We start from the raw sequence: 15079 nt of genomic DNA, 5'->3' as shown, positions 1-15079 counted from the left end.
TGCTTATGCAATATAAATGCTTAAAGGGACACTGAACCCATTTTTTTGTTTCTTTTGTGATTCAGATAGAGCATGGCATTTTAAGCAACTTTCTAATTTACTCCTATTATCACATTTTCTTCATTCTCTTGGTATCTTTATTTGGAATGCAAGAATGTAAGTTTAGATGCCAGACCATTTTTGGTGTACAACCTGGGTTGTTCTTGCTGAATGGTGGATAAATTCATCCACCAATAAAAAAAAGTGCTCTCCAGAGTTCTGAACAAAAACAAAAAAAAAAGCTTAGATGCATTCCTTTTCAAATAAAGATAGCAAGAGAATGAAGAAAAATTGACAATAGGAGTAAATTAGAAAGTTGCTTAAAATGTCATGCTCTATCTGAATCACAAAAGAAAAATGTGGGTTCAGTGTCCCTTTAAGCATTTATATTGCATAAGCATAATGTCTTTTGTGGCAGGTTTGTAGAGGGCGATTCCTCTCTCTATCAGTAATGCAGAGGAGGTTGTCCCTATGGAGCCAATGCACCTAAGAATAAAATATACTTGCAAAATGCATCTGTTGAAAAAACTTTTGTTTAATCATTTTAATGTCACAAATAACTGTAAATAGGCAGGACTGGAAATGGCTAATACCAGAGCACCCCCATATTTAGCGTTAAGTGGATCGGTAACTTTTTCCCACAACTGGTGAACTATAGCGATTTTTTCACACCATGATGACAGGAAATGTTTGCAAATAATGTCTTTATACTTCCTCCATGGCTGGTGAGAGTTACACATATTAAGCATGTTTACCACGTTCATTTTATCAGTAATAGGTTTATGTATATGAAGCCAGTGAAAAGATTAACAGACTTTATATTGTTAACTGACCATGACCCCCATTAATTGACATCGCTTAGCCTTTTCAGTCACTAACAGCCTCCTGCTAGACATTAAATGACAAACTAAGAGAACAACAAAAAAGTGTTAATGTTGTTTTTCTTCTTTACAATCTGATTTAGAGAAGTGATGGTAATTTCCTGTCCATTAATGACAATTACCCTTAAAAACAACATATCGCACAACTGACCAATTAAGAGACTGGACAGAACCTCAGACTAGCTGAAATATAGTTTACTTTCTCATGCATTTCTGAGAAGAAGAAAAAAAATAATAAAAAGAGGAACTGATGCATTTGTCACTAGCAGGAAATACAAATGTGGGCAACATTTGAGGAAGATCAGAACCCAAGCTCGGATTATTTCAAATATTTTCTATATATTTAGCAGATAAGTATAAATTTAGACTTCCAAAAATCTGAATTAAAGGGGCATTTTTTTTCCTTTCATGATTCAGATAGAGAATACAAATTTTAAACAACGTTCCAATTTACTTCTATTATTGTTGTGACATTCTCATTACTGGGAGATAGCTGAACACATCTGGTGAGCCAATAGCAAGAGGCAAATTAGCGCAGCTACCAATCAGCAGCTAACTCCCAGTAGTGCATTGCTGCTTCTGAACCTACCTAGGTATACTTTGACAAAGGATACAAAAAGAACAAAGTAAATTAGATAATAGAATTAAACTGGAAAAGTTTTTTAAAATTGTATGACCTAATGTTATAATGAAAGAAAGTTTTATGTCCCTTTAACAATTTGCATATCATAAATCAAAGAATCATATTTTATACATTTATTGTGCTTTATATAAACATAACCAGCACTGCATATAGCATCATACAAAAATAGACTGAATACATGGGATTTATAACAGAGGAATGTAAGCTTAGTCATAGCCCATGCTCATAAAAATGTAGTACACTAAATATTTAGGTTAATCCTGCTTTAAATATATATAAAAATATAGATGACATACAGGGGCATCTGATACTTGTCTATTTTTTGTCTTTTAAATAAAGTTTGAAATGAAAGAAAAATTGATTTTCCGGTTCTCCATGCTATTCATTATGTTTAACACAGTTTCACTATTATATCTTAATTTTTTCCTTTATACAAACTGTCAACAACAGATTAAATAACACTGTTTATTTTCATTTTGAAGCTAACAGGGCATACATATCTGTATATAACCGGGCCCCAAGGACATATTGCTCACTGGCTGATAAGCCAAATTCTAACTACTATACTTGCAGACAAAACACACAAGAATAAAAAACAGAAATAATAAGTAATGCACTTCAAAATGTCCCCCCCGTTAGATGCAACAAAGAAACCTGAACCTGTTCTTTCAGGAGTAGAGTCTAATGTGACATTCATATGCATTTTATATTATTTGATCTAAGATTTCAATGCCAAACAAATCCATGCAGTAAAACAGAACAAACAATTTTTTTAAACTATTATTATAATCAGTTATTTGTAGAGTACCAACAGATTCTGTAGCGCTGTAAACATAGGCATGATATGCACAGTAACATTTATAGGGGTCAAGTCAGTAGAGAACCATGCAGAGAGTTGCACTGCAGTCAGCTCAAATGTTATCAGTGATCTAGTATAGCGTATTTGCAAGTCATTTTGTATCCTGGATACCATTATTTACAAAGTGGTGAATTAGAATGCCTTTGACCCCATCTACCAAATCTCCTTTATTAACTGTCAACACTTATTATACACACTTTACACAAATGATATGCGTTTGACATTACCTGCCCAGTTCATGTCCTGGTGATATGGTGTATCTGGAAGTGAATGGCTGAGTCTGGATAGGAGTCCTAGGTTCACCTAAAAGACCTGGCCTGTCTTGTACCATCTCCTCCTCTTGATTTTGCGGCCTCCTGGCCGTTCGCGGTGTCCTGCATCTCTTATCTGGTAATCCATAACTCTCCTCCGGGATCATCCTAATCACAGCTAACATCCTATGATCAAAAGTAAAAAATGGGTCAATAAGCAATCTTTCATACTAGGAGTTTGAGATAGGGGTGGTTCCATTTTGCAGACTTGTAGAAGAATATCTGTTCAATGCAAAGGGATATGCAAATCCTGATTACCAGTACAAGGTATCAATTAGCTTTTGAAAAGGAAACTAAGAATTAGCATTTTTTTTTATATATTGCATGATCTGCTATTGAATAATATATACAGTTACACAATCATAAATCTATTATTTGGCTATAAAATGTTTAACAGCAGCCCCCTGCAACAACATAACTCATGCTTCTAGGTTAACACAAAATGACAGTTTTCCCTTGGGGCTCACTTGTCCTCTGTGGATCACAACCAAGCTGTTCTGAAAGCCTTGCAGTATATAACAAAATACACATTTCAAATTGATTAATATATATATATATATATATATATATATACACACATACACTTTTGAATGAATTTTTAGCTATAGAACAAGGTCACATTTTCAGGTTTTGTAATATACACACAAAAATATAAATCATCCTAAAGATTAAATGTAAATAGGCTCATTCGCACAGGCAGCTTTTCCTAGAATTACAGGCAATACATGGGCACATTTTACACAGGTTAGATCCCGTTCACCTTGGCTTTTGCGTGATACAAGGCTGGCTACGCTCACAGGTAGCATCACACCGACGGTCTCTGTAAATAACCGAGCTCTATTACACTCACCAGCGTTTGAGAGTCCACTTTCCCTCGGTCTTCTGCACGGCGTCTGAGAAATACCGTATAGTTATCCTGTGCTCTTGACGACTGAGCGTTAGATTTCCACAAAATCACTATCAAAATCCCCTGACACGCATTAACCCGACGACAGCACTGAGCCAACTGAGAGGAAGTAGAAGCAGCTAGGTTCCCAACTCGCACTTCAAAGCGACCACGCCCACTCAGAGGGAGGTCCGCCCCTTTCACATTCAGAAGTCAAATAGGATGTGAAAATAGGCGGCCTTAGGTTTTTGGGAGGTTGTCAATCAATTGAGAAAGACGCCTTTAAAGTTTAACATGTTATATTAATTCAATGCGTAAGGGGGCGATAAACCGCACTTATGTTAACGATATTATGGAGAAAAATAAATACAAATTTTAGGTATTACAGGTATAAGTAAAAAAAAGTTATGAACGAATTTGTAATTTATGGCTACTACACATTCATTTTGAGAAATGTTGCAGATTACAAAACAAACCAAATGGGATTTTGCAATATCTTTATTATTTGATTAATCTAAAATAACACATTTCAATGTATTATTTTGTCTAAATGCATTCTACTGCCTCAGTGCCTCCTGTCCTTTATAAACCAACATTTTCATGTAGAGAGTGACACATGAGCAACTACACTAGAAGAGCTGTGGGGTTTTTCCTTATCAGACATTTAACATGAGTAAATTAGTAGGTCTTATCTGAGATCTGAAAGGGCTTGGGGTTTACACATGGGCTGGAGAGCAAGGAGTAGTGGTCTGATCTGAGGACTGATTTGGTCATGGAGGAGGTGCACAGGAAGTCCAGTATTTTAGCAGACTGTTCAGTAAAATCTATACAAAAATGCTGGACAGTTAAATGTCCAGTATTTTTAAAGTCCCATAAGGGCTCAATTTACCAAGCAGTTCACCCCCTACGACTGCAGGGTCTCACAAGAGAACCTGCAGTCAGAATTTATCAAGCAGCTGTCATCAGACCGCTGCTTCCTACCCTCTTCTCCACCTCTTAATTGATTGTATTGACTTTAGGGGGGTGAATAGTTATGCACATTAACTTTTTCTGTTATTTTGTCCTATTTGTTGTTTGCTTCACAATAAAAAAAAAAAAAAACATCTTCAAAGTTGTGGGCATGTTCTGTAAATTAAATGATGCAAATCCTCAAACAATCCATGTTAATTCCAGGTTGTGAGGCAACAAAACACGAAAAATGCCAAGGGGGTGAATACTTTTGCAAGGCATTGTAGCTGACAGATCGGCTTCAGGTTCACGTGGGTATGGCCATGGGCGACTGGAGGGGGGGTATGGTAGGTGCATGCTCCACCTAGAATTTTGCTCCTGGTGAAATGTCAGGCACACTTTTGTAAGTGCACAGCTAGATTAAACCTAACTCTTCCATTTTGCTTTTAATTTAGCTGTGTGCTTGGAAAAGTGTGCCAGATTTTCTATGAGTTGTGTTAATATTTTTGTTTTGTAGGGTTTTTTTCTATGGACTTTGCACCCCGGGCTAGCCAGGAGGTAACTGCCTGAGTCACTAATAGCAGTGCAACTGTCTGTGAGTGCTGGTGAGCACCCAGGGCTGTGAGTTTTCCAGGGTAATAGGTTGTGTACCAGTTCCTGTTTGAGAGTACAGTCAATTTCTGTGTTTTGTATGTGTCTAGGGAAATTACTAAAGGTCTGTGTCACCCTTGTTTGTATCTCAGTTGGTTTAAGGCATGCATTGTGTGGCTGTAGGTTATTTACCCAGGGCCTATCACCATTTGGCTCATGAGGAACTACCATTGGCGCAGCAGGTGCAGTGACACCAGGGCCCAAGCCTGTGTATACAATAAGGAGTGTGCACAATGTGTACAATCCTAATGCAGGAGAGCCTTTTATTAGTGCAGTTTGCAGGTATATCTATCCTCAAAATCATTATACAGAACAGCATGTATATTATTACTATTGCGTACTACTGAGTTACCTATGGGGTGCCCAAAAAACTTTGCACCAGGGCCCTCTGTTGATTAGGTCCACTACTGATTTGGCTAAATGCTGTAACTAGGTCTTGCATTTTGCTTTTAATCTAGCTGTGTGCTTGCAAGAGAGTGTCAGCTTTTCTGTGTTGTGTTGTGTTGTGTGTGTGCATGTGTGAGTGTGGGTATATATACAGTATATATATATATATATATATATATATATATACACACACAGTACTATGAAAAAGTCTTAGGCCACGATTAGATTTGCTGTTTGAGCAATGGTATAATGACCATATATAAATTATTTTGGAATACTTTTGTTAGAATACAACCAGAAAATAAAGGATATATGAATGCAGTATTTAAACCCCCAGAAAAAAACAGCTTCTATAGGATAAAGTGGCAAGTATTTAGGGTGACCTCCCTTACACTTGAGCAATAGCAGGAGCCTGGCTCTCGTAAACCTAAATGTAATGAAACCCTAATTAATGTCATTGCTAACACATGTATTTGTCTACTATTTCATGTCAAAATGACTGCTGTGACACCAGGTTTGTGCAAGACATGCTTGAGCATTACATACACACGTGGTATGAGTTTAATTCATTGGAAGCTTGCTAATAAGACCAACTTTCAAACACATCATTCCAATAAAAATGCCAAAGATCACAGAATTTCACAGACATAAAATCATAGTTTTGCATCAGCAAGGCCACTCTCAAAGTGAAATCAGCAAACAAACTGGATACTCAAGATGTGGTATGCAAGCTGTTATAAATAAATTTGAGGAATCAGGAGAGGTCAAGAACAAAACAAGAACTGGAAGGCCAAGAAAACTTAAAAAATCTGATGAGAAGTTTCTCAGAGTCTGTTCTTTGAGAGACCGGAAGAAGGCCAGCAAGGACCTGGCTCAGCATCTGGCAGCTTCATCGGGATGCCAAAGTTGACCCTTCTACAGTCCAAAGAAGCTTGATCAGGAATGGTCTTTGTGAAAGTATAGCAGCCAAGAAACCACTTTTTCGGAAGGGGAACAGGGTGAAAAGGCTAAGATATACTAAAGCTCACAAAGATTGGAATGAAGATCAGTGGAAAAGAGGGTTATGGAGTGACAAATCCAAATTGTTGGGTCCAATCATCAACAATATGTAAGAAGAATAGTTTGCTAAAACAACAAATCTAATGGTGGCCTAAGACTTTTGCACAGTAGTGTATATATGTATGTATGCCCTGCCTTATATATAAGGGTAAGCATTAACTTGAGTTACTCTTTTGAAACCAATGAGCTACCATGTAAAGAATTATGTGTAGCTCATACAATGAGCAACTCTGTCTGCTTAATATGTTGCCACTGATATTATTATGGTATTTTATTTTTTTGCCCCCCCCCCCCATCCGGAAAAATTTCTGTGGACGCCTGTGATTATGGAACTAACAGTGTTGCAGGGCCAGAAGTCTGATCTGAGATGTGATTTGGGTAAGTTCTGGCAGAAGGGCTTTATGTCCATGTGGGAATGAGGCTAACAGTTTATCTGCAGGACCAGGAGTCTGATCTGATGTCTAATTTGGGTATGAGGCTGACAGTGGGGTTGCAGGGCCAGACGTCTTATCTATATCTGTTTCAACCATAACTTTTATTATCCTAGATACATATAATATCTCATATCCTTTATAAAATCTGAGGTTATCATATTGAGACCCAGAGTGGTCTCCTCATTCCATTATACCTTCTCCTACATTTATTGATGTTCACAGATTTAAGGTCCAAGAGCGGCCTCCTAGGTTCGTTTTGGAAGGTTTCCCTATGAACAGGCACTTTGTATTAATGCTGCCATCTACATTTGTTAACTATTCCTTTGCTGAGCTGCGCAAAATGTATAACACTTTCATTATGATTGTACTAAGTTGGAATGTATATTTTACTTTTTGTGCTGTATGGCAATTTACTTTGTATTTGTATACTGTTTGTATGCCTGACCTAAATACCTCAATAAAAATAAAAAATAAATAAAAAATATATAACATTTTTCCAAGCAGTGCTCCAATCCAGACACTTGTACACTCCTGAGTCTACCCAGGGATACCTTTAAATAAGGAATACCAAAGGAACACAGTAAAGTTGATAACAGAAATTGCTTGCTCTGAGTCTTGAAAGTTTAATTTTGACTTTCATAATAAGTGTTGGGGTATCAATCATGCTTTAGATTTTCTGCTTTTTTACATCTTAGCAATAGACGCTATACAGGGTACAGTGCTGCTGCTTTGTCCCTGTAGGACAAATGACGTACCCTGTACCACGGCCATTTAAAATTAGAAATTCTTTATAAAATGTAGTGCTCTGTCTGAATCATGAAAGTTTAGTTTTAACTTTACTGTCTCTTTAAGGGGTTAAGACTTCTTTGCTGCAACATTACCCTTGTCAAAGGGACATTAAACTGCTGAGTACAACTACAGTAGAATGGTTACTACTGACTATGTTGTTTTTTGTCCTCTTGTGTCTGCAGCTGTCGTCAAAGTCATTCTATTATTTTACGCATTTACAAGTATCGGTTAGTGAAGTTCTCATCTTCACACTTGGTGCCGCCATCTTGGAGCTTATATTTTTATTTAACTTTCAAAGGCCAAGATTACAAGTTTTGCCCTATACCAGGTGCGTAAATAACGCAAAAAATGAGCGTTATCGCACTTTCCATAGTGCTGCCATTACAAGTTACAAAAAAGCCTTCCTTTATTGTGTGTTAGGGTGCGTTAAGCAAGGACTTAATGTGCTTGTGCATGCTTTTCCCCATAGACATCAATGGGGTGAAAGTTTTAGAAAAAAACTAACACCTGCGATCGCGCAATGGTGATCGCTGTAACGCAATCCCCATTGATGTCTATGGAGAAAAGAAAGTTATGTTAAAACCTAACACCCTAACATAAACCACTAGTAAAGACACCCCTATTCCACCGCCCCAACATCGCCGACACTAATTAAAGTTATTAACCCCTGATCCGCTGCCCCCTGACATCGCTGACACTAAATAACCCTATTAACCACTAAACCGCCGCCCCCACATCGCTACTAATAAACTAAACCTATTAACCCCTATGCCGCCACCCCTCACATCACTACTAATAAACTAAACCTATTAACCTCTAAACCGCCATCCCGCCCACATTGCTACTAATAAACTAAACCTTATAACTCGTAAACAGCCGGCCCCTCACATCGCAAATCACTAAATTAAACTATTAACCCCTAAACACTCCCATAACTTTAAATATAATTTACAATATAACTATCTTAAAATAAATAAAATCTAACATTACCAAAAAATAAAAACGCTAAAATTACGGAAAATAGAAAAACACCAAGATTACAAAAAAATAATAAATTAAATTATCCAAAATAATAAAAATTACACCTAATCTAATAGCCCTATAAAAACAAAAACCCACCCCAAATTAAAAACACCCCTAGCTTAACAATAAACTAAAAATAGCCCTTAAAAGGGCCTTTTGTAGGCCATTGCCCTAAGATAAACAGCTCTTTTACATTAAAAAATTACAAAGTCCCCCCTAAAAGTAAACCCCCCCACCCAACCAACCCCCCAAAATAAAAAACCTTTTTCTTAAAATAGTTATGTTTATTTATAGTTTAATCTTAGTTTTTTTCTATTTCACAGGTAAGTTTTTTTTATTTTAAGTTATATTGTAAATTAAATTTAAAGTTAGGGGGGTGTTGGGTTTAGGAGTTAATACTTTAATTTAGTGAGTAGCAATGTAGGAGGCCAGTGGTTTAGGGGTTAATAGGTTTATTTTATTAGTAGCAATGTGGGGCGGCGGTTTAGGGGTTAATATATTTAGTTTATTAGTAGCGATGGGGGGGCCAGCGATTAAGGGGTTAATAGGTTTAGTTTGTTAGTAGCCATGTGGGGGGCGGCGGTTTAGGGGTTAATAGCTTTATATAGTGTTGAGGATGTGGGGGGCGGCGGATTAGGGGTTAATAGGTATATTATAGTATTTGCAATGCGGGGGTGGCGGTTTAGGGGTTAATAGGTAGTTTATAGGTGTTAGTGTACTTTGTAACATTTTAGTTATGAATTTTGTGAAACATTTTTGTTTTGCAAAATCCATAACTACTGGTCTCAGATCGCGGACCGCACAACCTGTAATACGGCGCGATGGAAAGCCTGCATTCAAAAGTCATTTTTTGAGAGCGGAATGGAGAGTTGCATTACAGGTTAAAATGCTTGCGGTATAGCTATAACACCGCGACTTGTAATACGGGAGACCTGCCAGTCTACGCGCAATGGCCAATTTTTCAGTGGTATAGTCTTACCGCACCGTAGCGCAAAATTTGTAATCTTGGTGTAAGTGTGCAAAAACAATGTAAAAATGTAACACTTCTGCTCTCTATTATGTGAGCTAAACTGAAGTGCAAGGTACAGTGTTCAAAAAGCCAGTAACATCACAGATCTGTGAAAGTTCATTGCTTGAATCCTAAGATGCAACATTGCGCATGCTACAAGATGGCGGTGCCCAGTATAAAATGCAGAGGTTTAACAACTGAATTTTGTAATGAGTTAAAATAAGAGAACGGGTTTAAAGACAGCTGTTGGTACATGAGGAAAAACAATAGCATGGTGAAAAGTAGCCATGCTACTAGACACGAGTAGATGCAATATCCCTAAATCCCTTTTTTAGGAAAATTGTATGAGTGTAGGTATTCCTATTTATACAATTCTCAATGAGCAATGAGAATTGATACCTCTTAGGAATATCAACTGTAAATAATAAAAGTTGGTGTGAGATAGGAGTCACAAGTAATAAGTTGGTATATACTTGGACGGGTTGTACTCACAGAAATTAGTAATTAGTTTTGAGTCTTTGTTAGAATCTGTTTTGCGTAAAGTGATGAAACAAATATGATTGATCTTAAATTCAATATGTAATATATCTTTGAGAATATATGAATCCTTAAAAAATAATAGTACTGTTCAACTGTAAGATTTGTATGGAGACCGTTGTAACAAAAGAGATAGAGCCTGGTTGACACTGTTTTATAAGCAAATGAGGTTAACAGTCCTATGTTAGTTCCGGTGTTAATAAAGTCAGTTTTTAGGGAAAGCAACAATTGTTCTTTAGTTCTTGACAATATAAAGAGTAATTGATACTTGCGGTTTCCTTGAATTGGTCTGGTAGCGTTGTAGCTATAAACGTCTCCGGTGTATGCTTAATATCCCTGCTTGTGAGCTGTGTTTGTTCGAGCAGCTTGTCGGGTGTTCCGTCTGCACACGCTGTAAGTGATGACGTCAGAGAAAGCCGAGATCTCCGGTTTGCTAATGAGAAACTTCTTGATTATACCTTTGCACACAAGCGCTCTGATTAATCTTATGTTGAAAGCTTTAGAAAGATTGTTTTTGGAGGTAAGACTTGAATCGGAGTTAAATCAAACCAAAACTATTTTAGTACTTCAGAAGTTTTATCCAGGATTTAGGAGAATGGTATCTGAGAGTTTCAGTGACGCTGATACCACACACTTGCAATAATCAAGCAATTGTATATTGCTTGAGTCCCTCCTTAAATAGGTGTTCCGGTTTTCAGTAGAGGTAGTCTTAAAGGGACAGGTTTTAACAATAGGATATGTCTTAAAGGGACATAAAATATGACAGATCCCCCCTCTCAGGATGCCCTTCACCGTTCCGCAATCGCAGGTTTATTCGGGTATTTAGCATGAAATTCAGAAAGAAGACGTGGAGCGTGAACATCAGAGTAAGGAACCCAGGAATCTTCCTCCGGACCATAGCCTTTCCAGTGTACCAAATATTCAACTCTTCTCCACCGTACACGGGAGTCAAGGATTTCTTCTATTTCGTAATCCGATTGATCTGGTTCAGTCATATCATGAAGATTTGCATTTCTGACTTGTCCATCGTCTCTACCAAGATAGGGTTTCAATAAGGACACATGGAAGGACGGATGTATCCTCATTGTATTAGGAAGTTTCAATGTAACAGCATTAGGATTGATGACCTTTATGATTGTAATTCGTCACAAATTCTGCTACATCTTGTTTGAGATGTGGCCACCAGAAAGTTCTTTGAAGGAGTTCTACGGTTTTTGTAATGCCAGGATGTCCGGAGAGGGGTGTGTCATGGTGATGTTGTAGGAGTTCCTGGCGTAGGGATGCTGGGATGTAGGTTTTACCTTTATATAAGTATAATCCAGATTTTTTGTCTTGTTCACAATATGAAGGAATTTCTGTGTCGGCTTTTAAAGCTGATAATATATCTGTGAGTAGAGTAGTTGTAGAAGCTACAATTTTGTGGGGAGGAATGAGATATTTTTTCTCAGAATCTTCAGTGATTGGTACAAGTGATCTGGATAGGGCATCGGCCTTTATATTCTTTGATCCGGGTCGATACGTAATAAGAAAATCGAAACGGTCAAGGAATAGTGCCCATCTGACCTGTCTTGATGAAAGTGTTTTATTATTCATAAGATATTGAAGGTTTTTATGGTCGGTGAAGATGTAGAATGGTTTAGAAGTGCCCTCAAGTAAATGTCTCCAATGTTCCAGAGCACATTTTATTGCTAACAGTTCTTTGTCTCCCACAGAATAGTTTTGTTCAGCATTAGTGAGTGTTCTTGAATAATAGGCGACAGGATGTAGATTTGGATTATTCAAGCTTTGTTGGGAGAGAACAGCTCCAATTCCAGTATTGGATGCATCAACCTCTACTGTATACTGGTAGTCTGGATGTGGAAGCTGTAATATTGGGGCTGTTGAGAACTTTCTTTTTAAAAGTTGAAAAGCATTTTGAGCTTCTTTGTTCCATGAAAATCTTTGGTTACCTGTTAGTCTTTTTAATAGTTTGACAACTGTGGAGAAGTTTTTTATAAATCGTCTGTAAAAGTTCGCAAACCCCAGAAATCGTTGTAAGGACTTTACAGAAGTGGGTATTGTCCAGTTGATTATGGCAGATACCTTCTCTGGATCCATAGTTATACCGGTAGGTGAGATTATATAACCTAGGAATTTTATAGTCTTTACATGGAAGCAACACTTCTCCATCTTAGCGTATAGTTGGTGTTCCCTCAATCTAGCTAAGACCCACCTAACGTGTTTTACGTGTTCACTTAGGTTACGAGAGTAAATTAAAATGTCGTCCAAATATATGACTACACACACATCCAAGAGATCTTTAAATATATCATTTATAAAATATTGGAATGTGGCTGGAGCATTTGTGAGGCCGAAAGGCATGACATTATATTGGAATAACCCATAACGGGTCCTAAAGGCCGTTTTCCATTCATCCCCGCTCTTCATCCTGATAAGGTTATATGCACCTTTTAGGTCTAATTTGGTGAATATTTTAGCTTCACTTAACCTTTCTAGAAGTTCTGGGATGAGAGGAAGGGGATATTTGTTCTTAACGGTTATAGAATTGAGAGCTCTGTAGTCAATAATAGGACGTCTGGTGCCATCTTTGTTTGTAACAAAAAAGATGCCGGCTGCTGCTGATGAGGTACTGGGAGAAATAAAACCTTTTCGTAGGTTGTCATCAAGGTATTCTCTCAAGAACTGTAACTCTTTTTGTGATAAGGGGAATATCCTACCAAATGGGTTGACTGCACCAGGTTTCGTGTCTATTGGGCAGTCATATGGACGGTGAGGGGGTAAATTCTCTGCCTCTTTTAAATCGAACACGTCAGAGAATTCTGAATATTCTGATGGTAAGGCATTTTCAGCATGGTGGATCTGTATATATGGATAACAGGTTAGTGAACAGTAGGGAGATTCAAATTTAATTTCACTATTAGACCAATCAATTGAGGGGTTATGTTTTTTTAACCAAGGGTATCCCAAGATGATGGGGTGTATGGAACCTGGAATAATGTCATAAGTTATATATTCTTTGTGACCAGTTTTAGTTGTGGTGAGAAGCGGAATGGTGTGATGTGTGATAGGCCCTTTTAAATAATTAGAACCATCAATAACTTTGACATAGACAGGTATATCTTTCAACACACAAGGGATTTTATTTACAGTGACAACTTTTTGGTCTATGAACATTCCGAAGGCTCCGGAGTCAATCATAGCCTCGCTCTGGTAGAGGTGTTGGTCCCACTGTAAAGACATAGATATTGTCAAATTGGTATTTTTATCTGTTGAGGTAGTGGTAATACAGTCAAAAATCTTACCCTTCTTCTGACGGAGAAGAGGACATGTAGATACACCATGATCTTTGTTTGCACAGTACATGCATAGGTTAGATAATCGACGTCTTGTCTTTTCATCTTGGGATAGAGGACCTTTAATAGCACCTACTTCCATTGCGACTGATGGAGTGTTGGGTTTTTCATAATGTGTAACATAATGTTTTCTTCCATATGCTTCAGGGTGTTGTCTTTCCAGCTTTCTTTCCCTGTAGCGGCGGTCCATTGAGATACAGATTTTTATTAAAGCATCTAAGGTTTCGGGTAACTCTATCCTGGAGAGTTCATCTTTGAGGTGTTCCGATAGCCCCAGCCTGAATTGATTCTTCAAGCTAATTATATTCCATTCAGAGTCGGTAGCCCAGAGTTGGAATTCGGCTATGTAGTCTTCTACCGCTCTTTTACCCTGTTTTAAGGATCTCAGGGCTTGTTCAGCGGTGCTTTATTTATTGGTATCCTCATATAAGGTAGACATAGCTGTGAAAAAATTGTCTAATGAATCTAATATAGGATCCCCAGACTCGAAGAAGCGATCTGCCCATGCTCTGGGTTCCCCACTCAGATACGAAATAGTAGTACAGACCTTGATTCTCTCAGTACTGTATGTTTTAGGTTTCATGTTAAATAATAACATACATGAATTCTTAAATTCACGGTATTTAGAACGAACCCCTGAAAATGGCTGAGGTGGGTTAATTTGGGGTTCAGGATGATCAGTAGATTTCTGTGTAAAGTAATCATTCATCAACCGTTTGAGAGTGTTATTCTCGGTTTGTAGTTCAGTTAGACCTTGTGCAAGTAATTCAACTTTTTGATTAAGGGAGCCAATTTCATTGGACATTTGTGCAGGATCCATAATAGTAGTGGGCTTGATTATTCTGCAATATCCCTAAATCCCTTTTTTAGGAAAATTGTATGAGTGTAGGTATTCCTATTTATACAATTCTCAATGAGCAATGAGAATTGATACCTCTTAGGAATATCAACTGTAAATAATAAAAGTTGGTGTGAGATAGGAGTCACAAGTAATAAGTTGGTATATACTTGGACGGGTTGTACTCACAGAAATTAGTAATTAGTTTTGAGTCTTTGTTAGAATCTGTTTTGCGTAAAGTGATGAAACAAATATGATTGATCTTAAATTCAATATGTAATATATCTTTGAGAATATATGAATCCTTAAAAAATAATAGTCCTGTTCAACTGTAAGATTTGTATGGAGACCATTGTAACAAAAGAGATAGAGCCTGGTTGACACTGTTTTATAAGCAAATGAGGTTAACAGTCCTATGTTAGTTCCGGTGTT

General features: G+C 37.4%; 1 protein-coding gene across 1 annotated transcript in view; it reads right to left on the bottom strand.

Moving 5' to 3' along the window:
- Positions 1–3749, bottom strand: part of STK17A (serine/threonine kinase 17a) — an 80456-nt gene extending 76707 nt beyond the window's left edge. The window contains exons 1-2 of the mRNA XM_053714547.1: positions 3584–3749; positions 2650–2859 (exon numbers count right to left, since the gene is read on the bottom strand). Coding sequence (XP_053570522.1) covers positions 2650–2858 — 209 coding nt within the window. The 5' untranslated portion in view covers position 2859; positions 3584–3749. The remainder of the gene's footprint in view (positions 1–2649; positions 2860–3583) is intronic.
- Between the last annotated feature and the right edge of the window lie 11330 nt (positions 3750–15079).

Source organism: Bombina bombina, chromosome 5 (assembly GCF_027579735.1).
Source record: "Bombina bombina isolate aBomBom1 chromosome 5, aBomBom1.pri, whole genome shotgun sequence".
Lineage (NCBI taxonomy): Eukaryota > Metazoa > Chordata > Amphibia > Anura > Bombinatoridae > Bombina > Bombina bombina.
The sequence above is the reverse complement of the archived record's forward strand: the minus strand, read 5'-3'. Positions and strand labels throughout refer to the sequence as shown.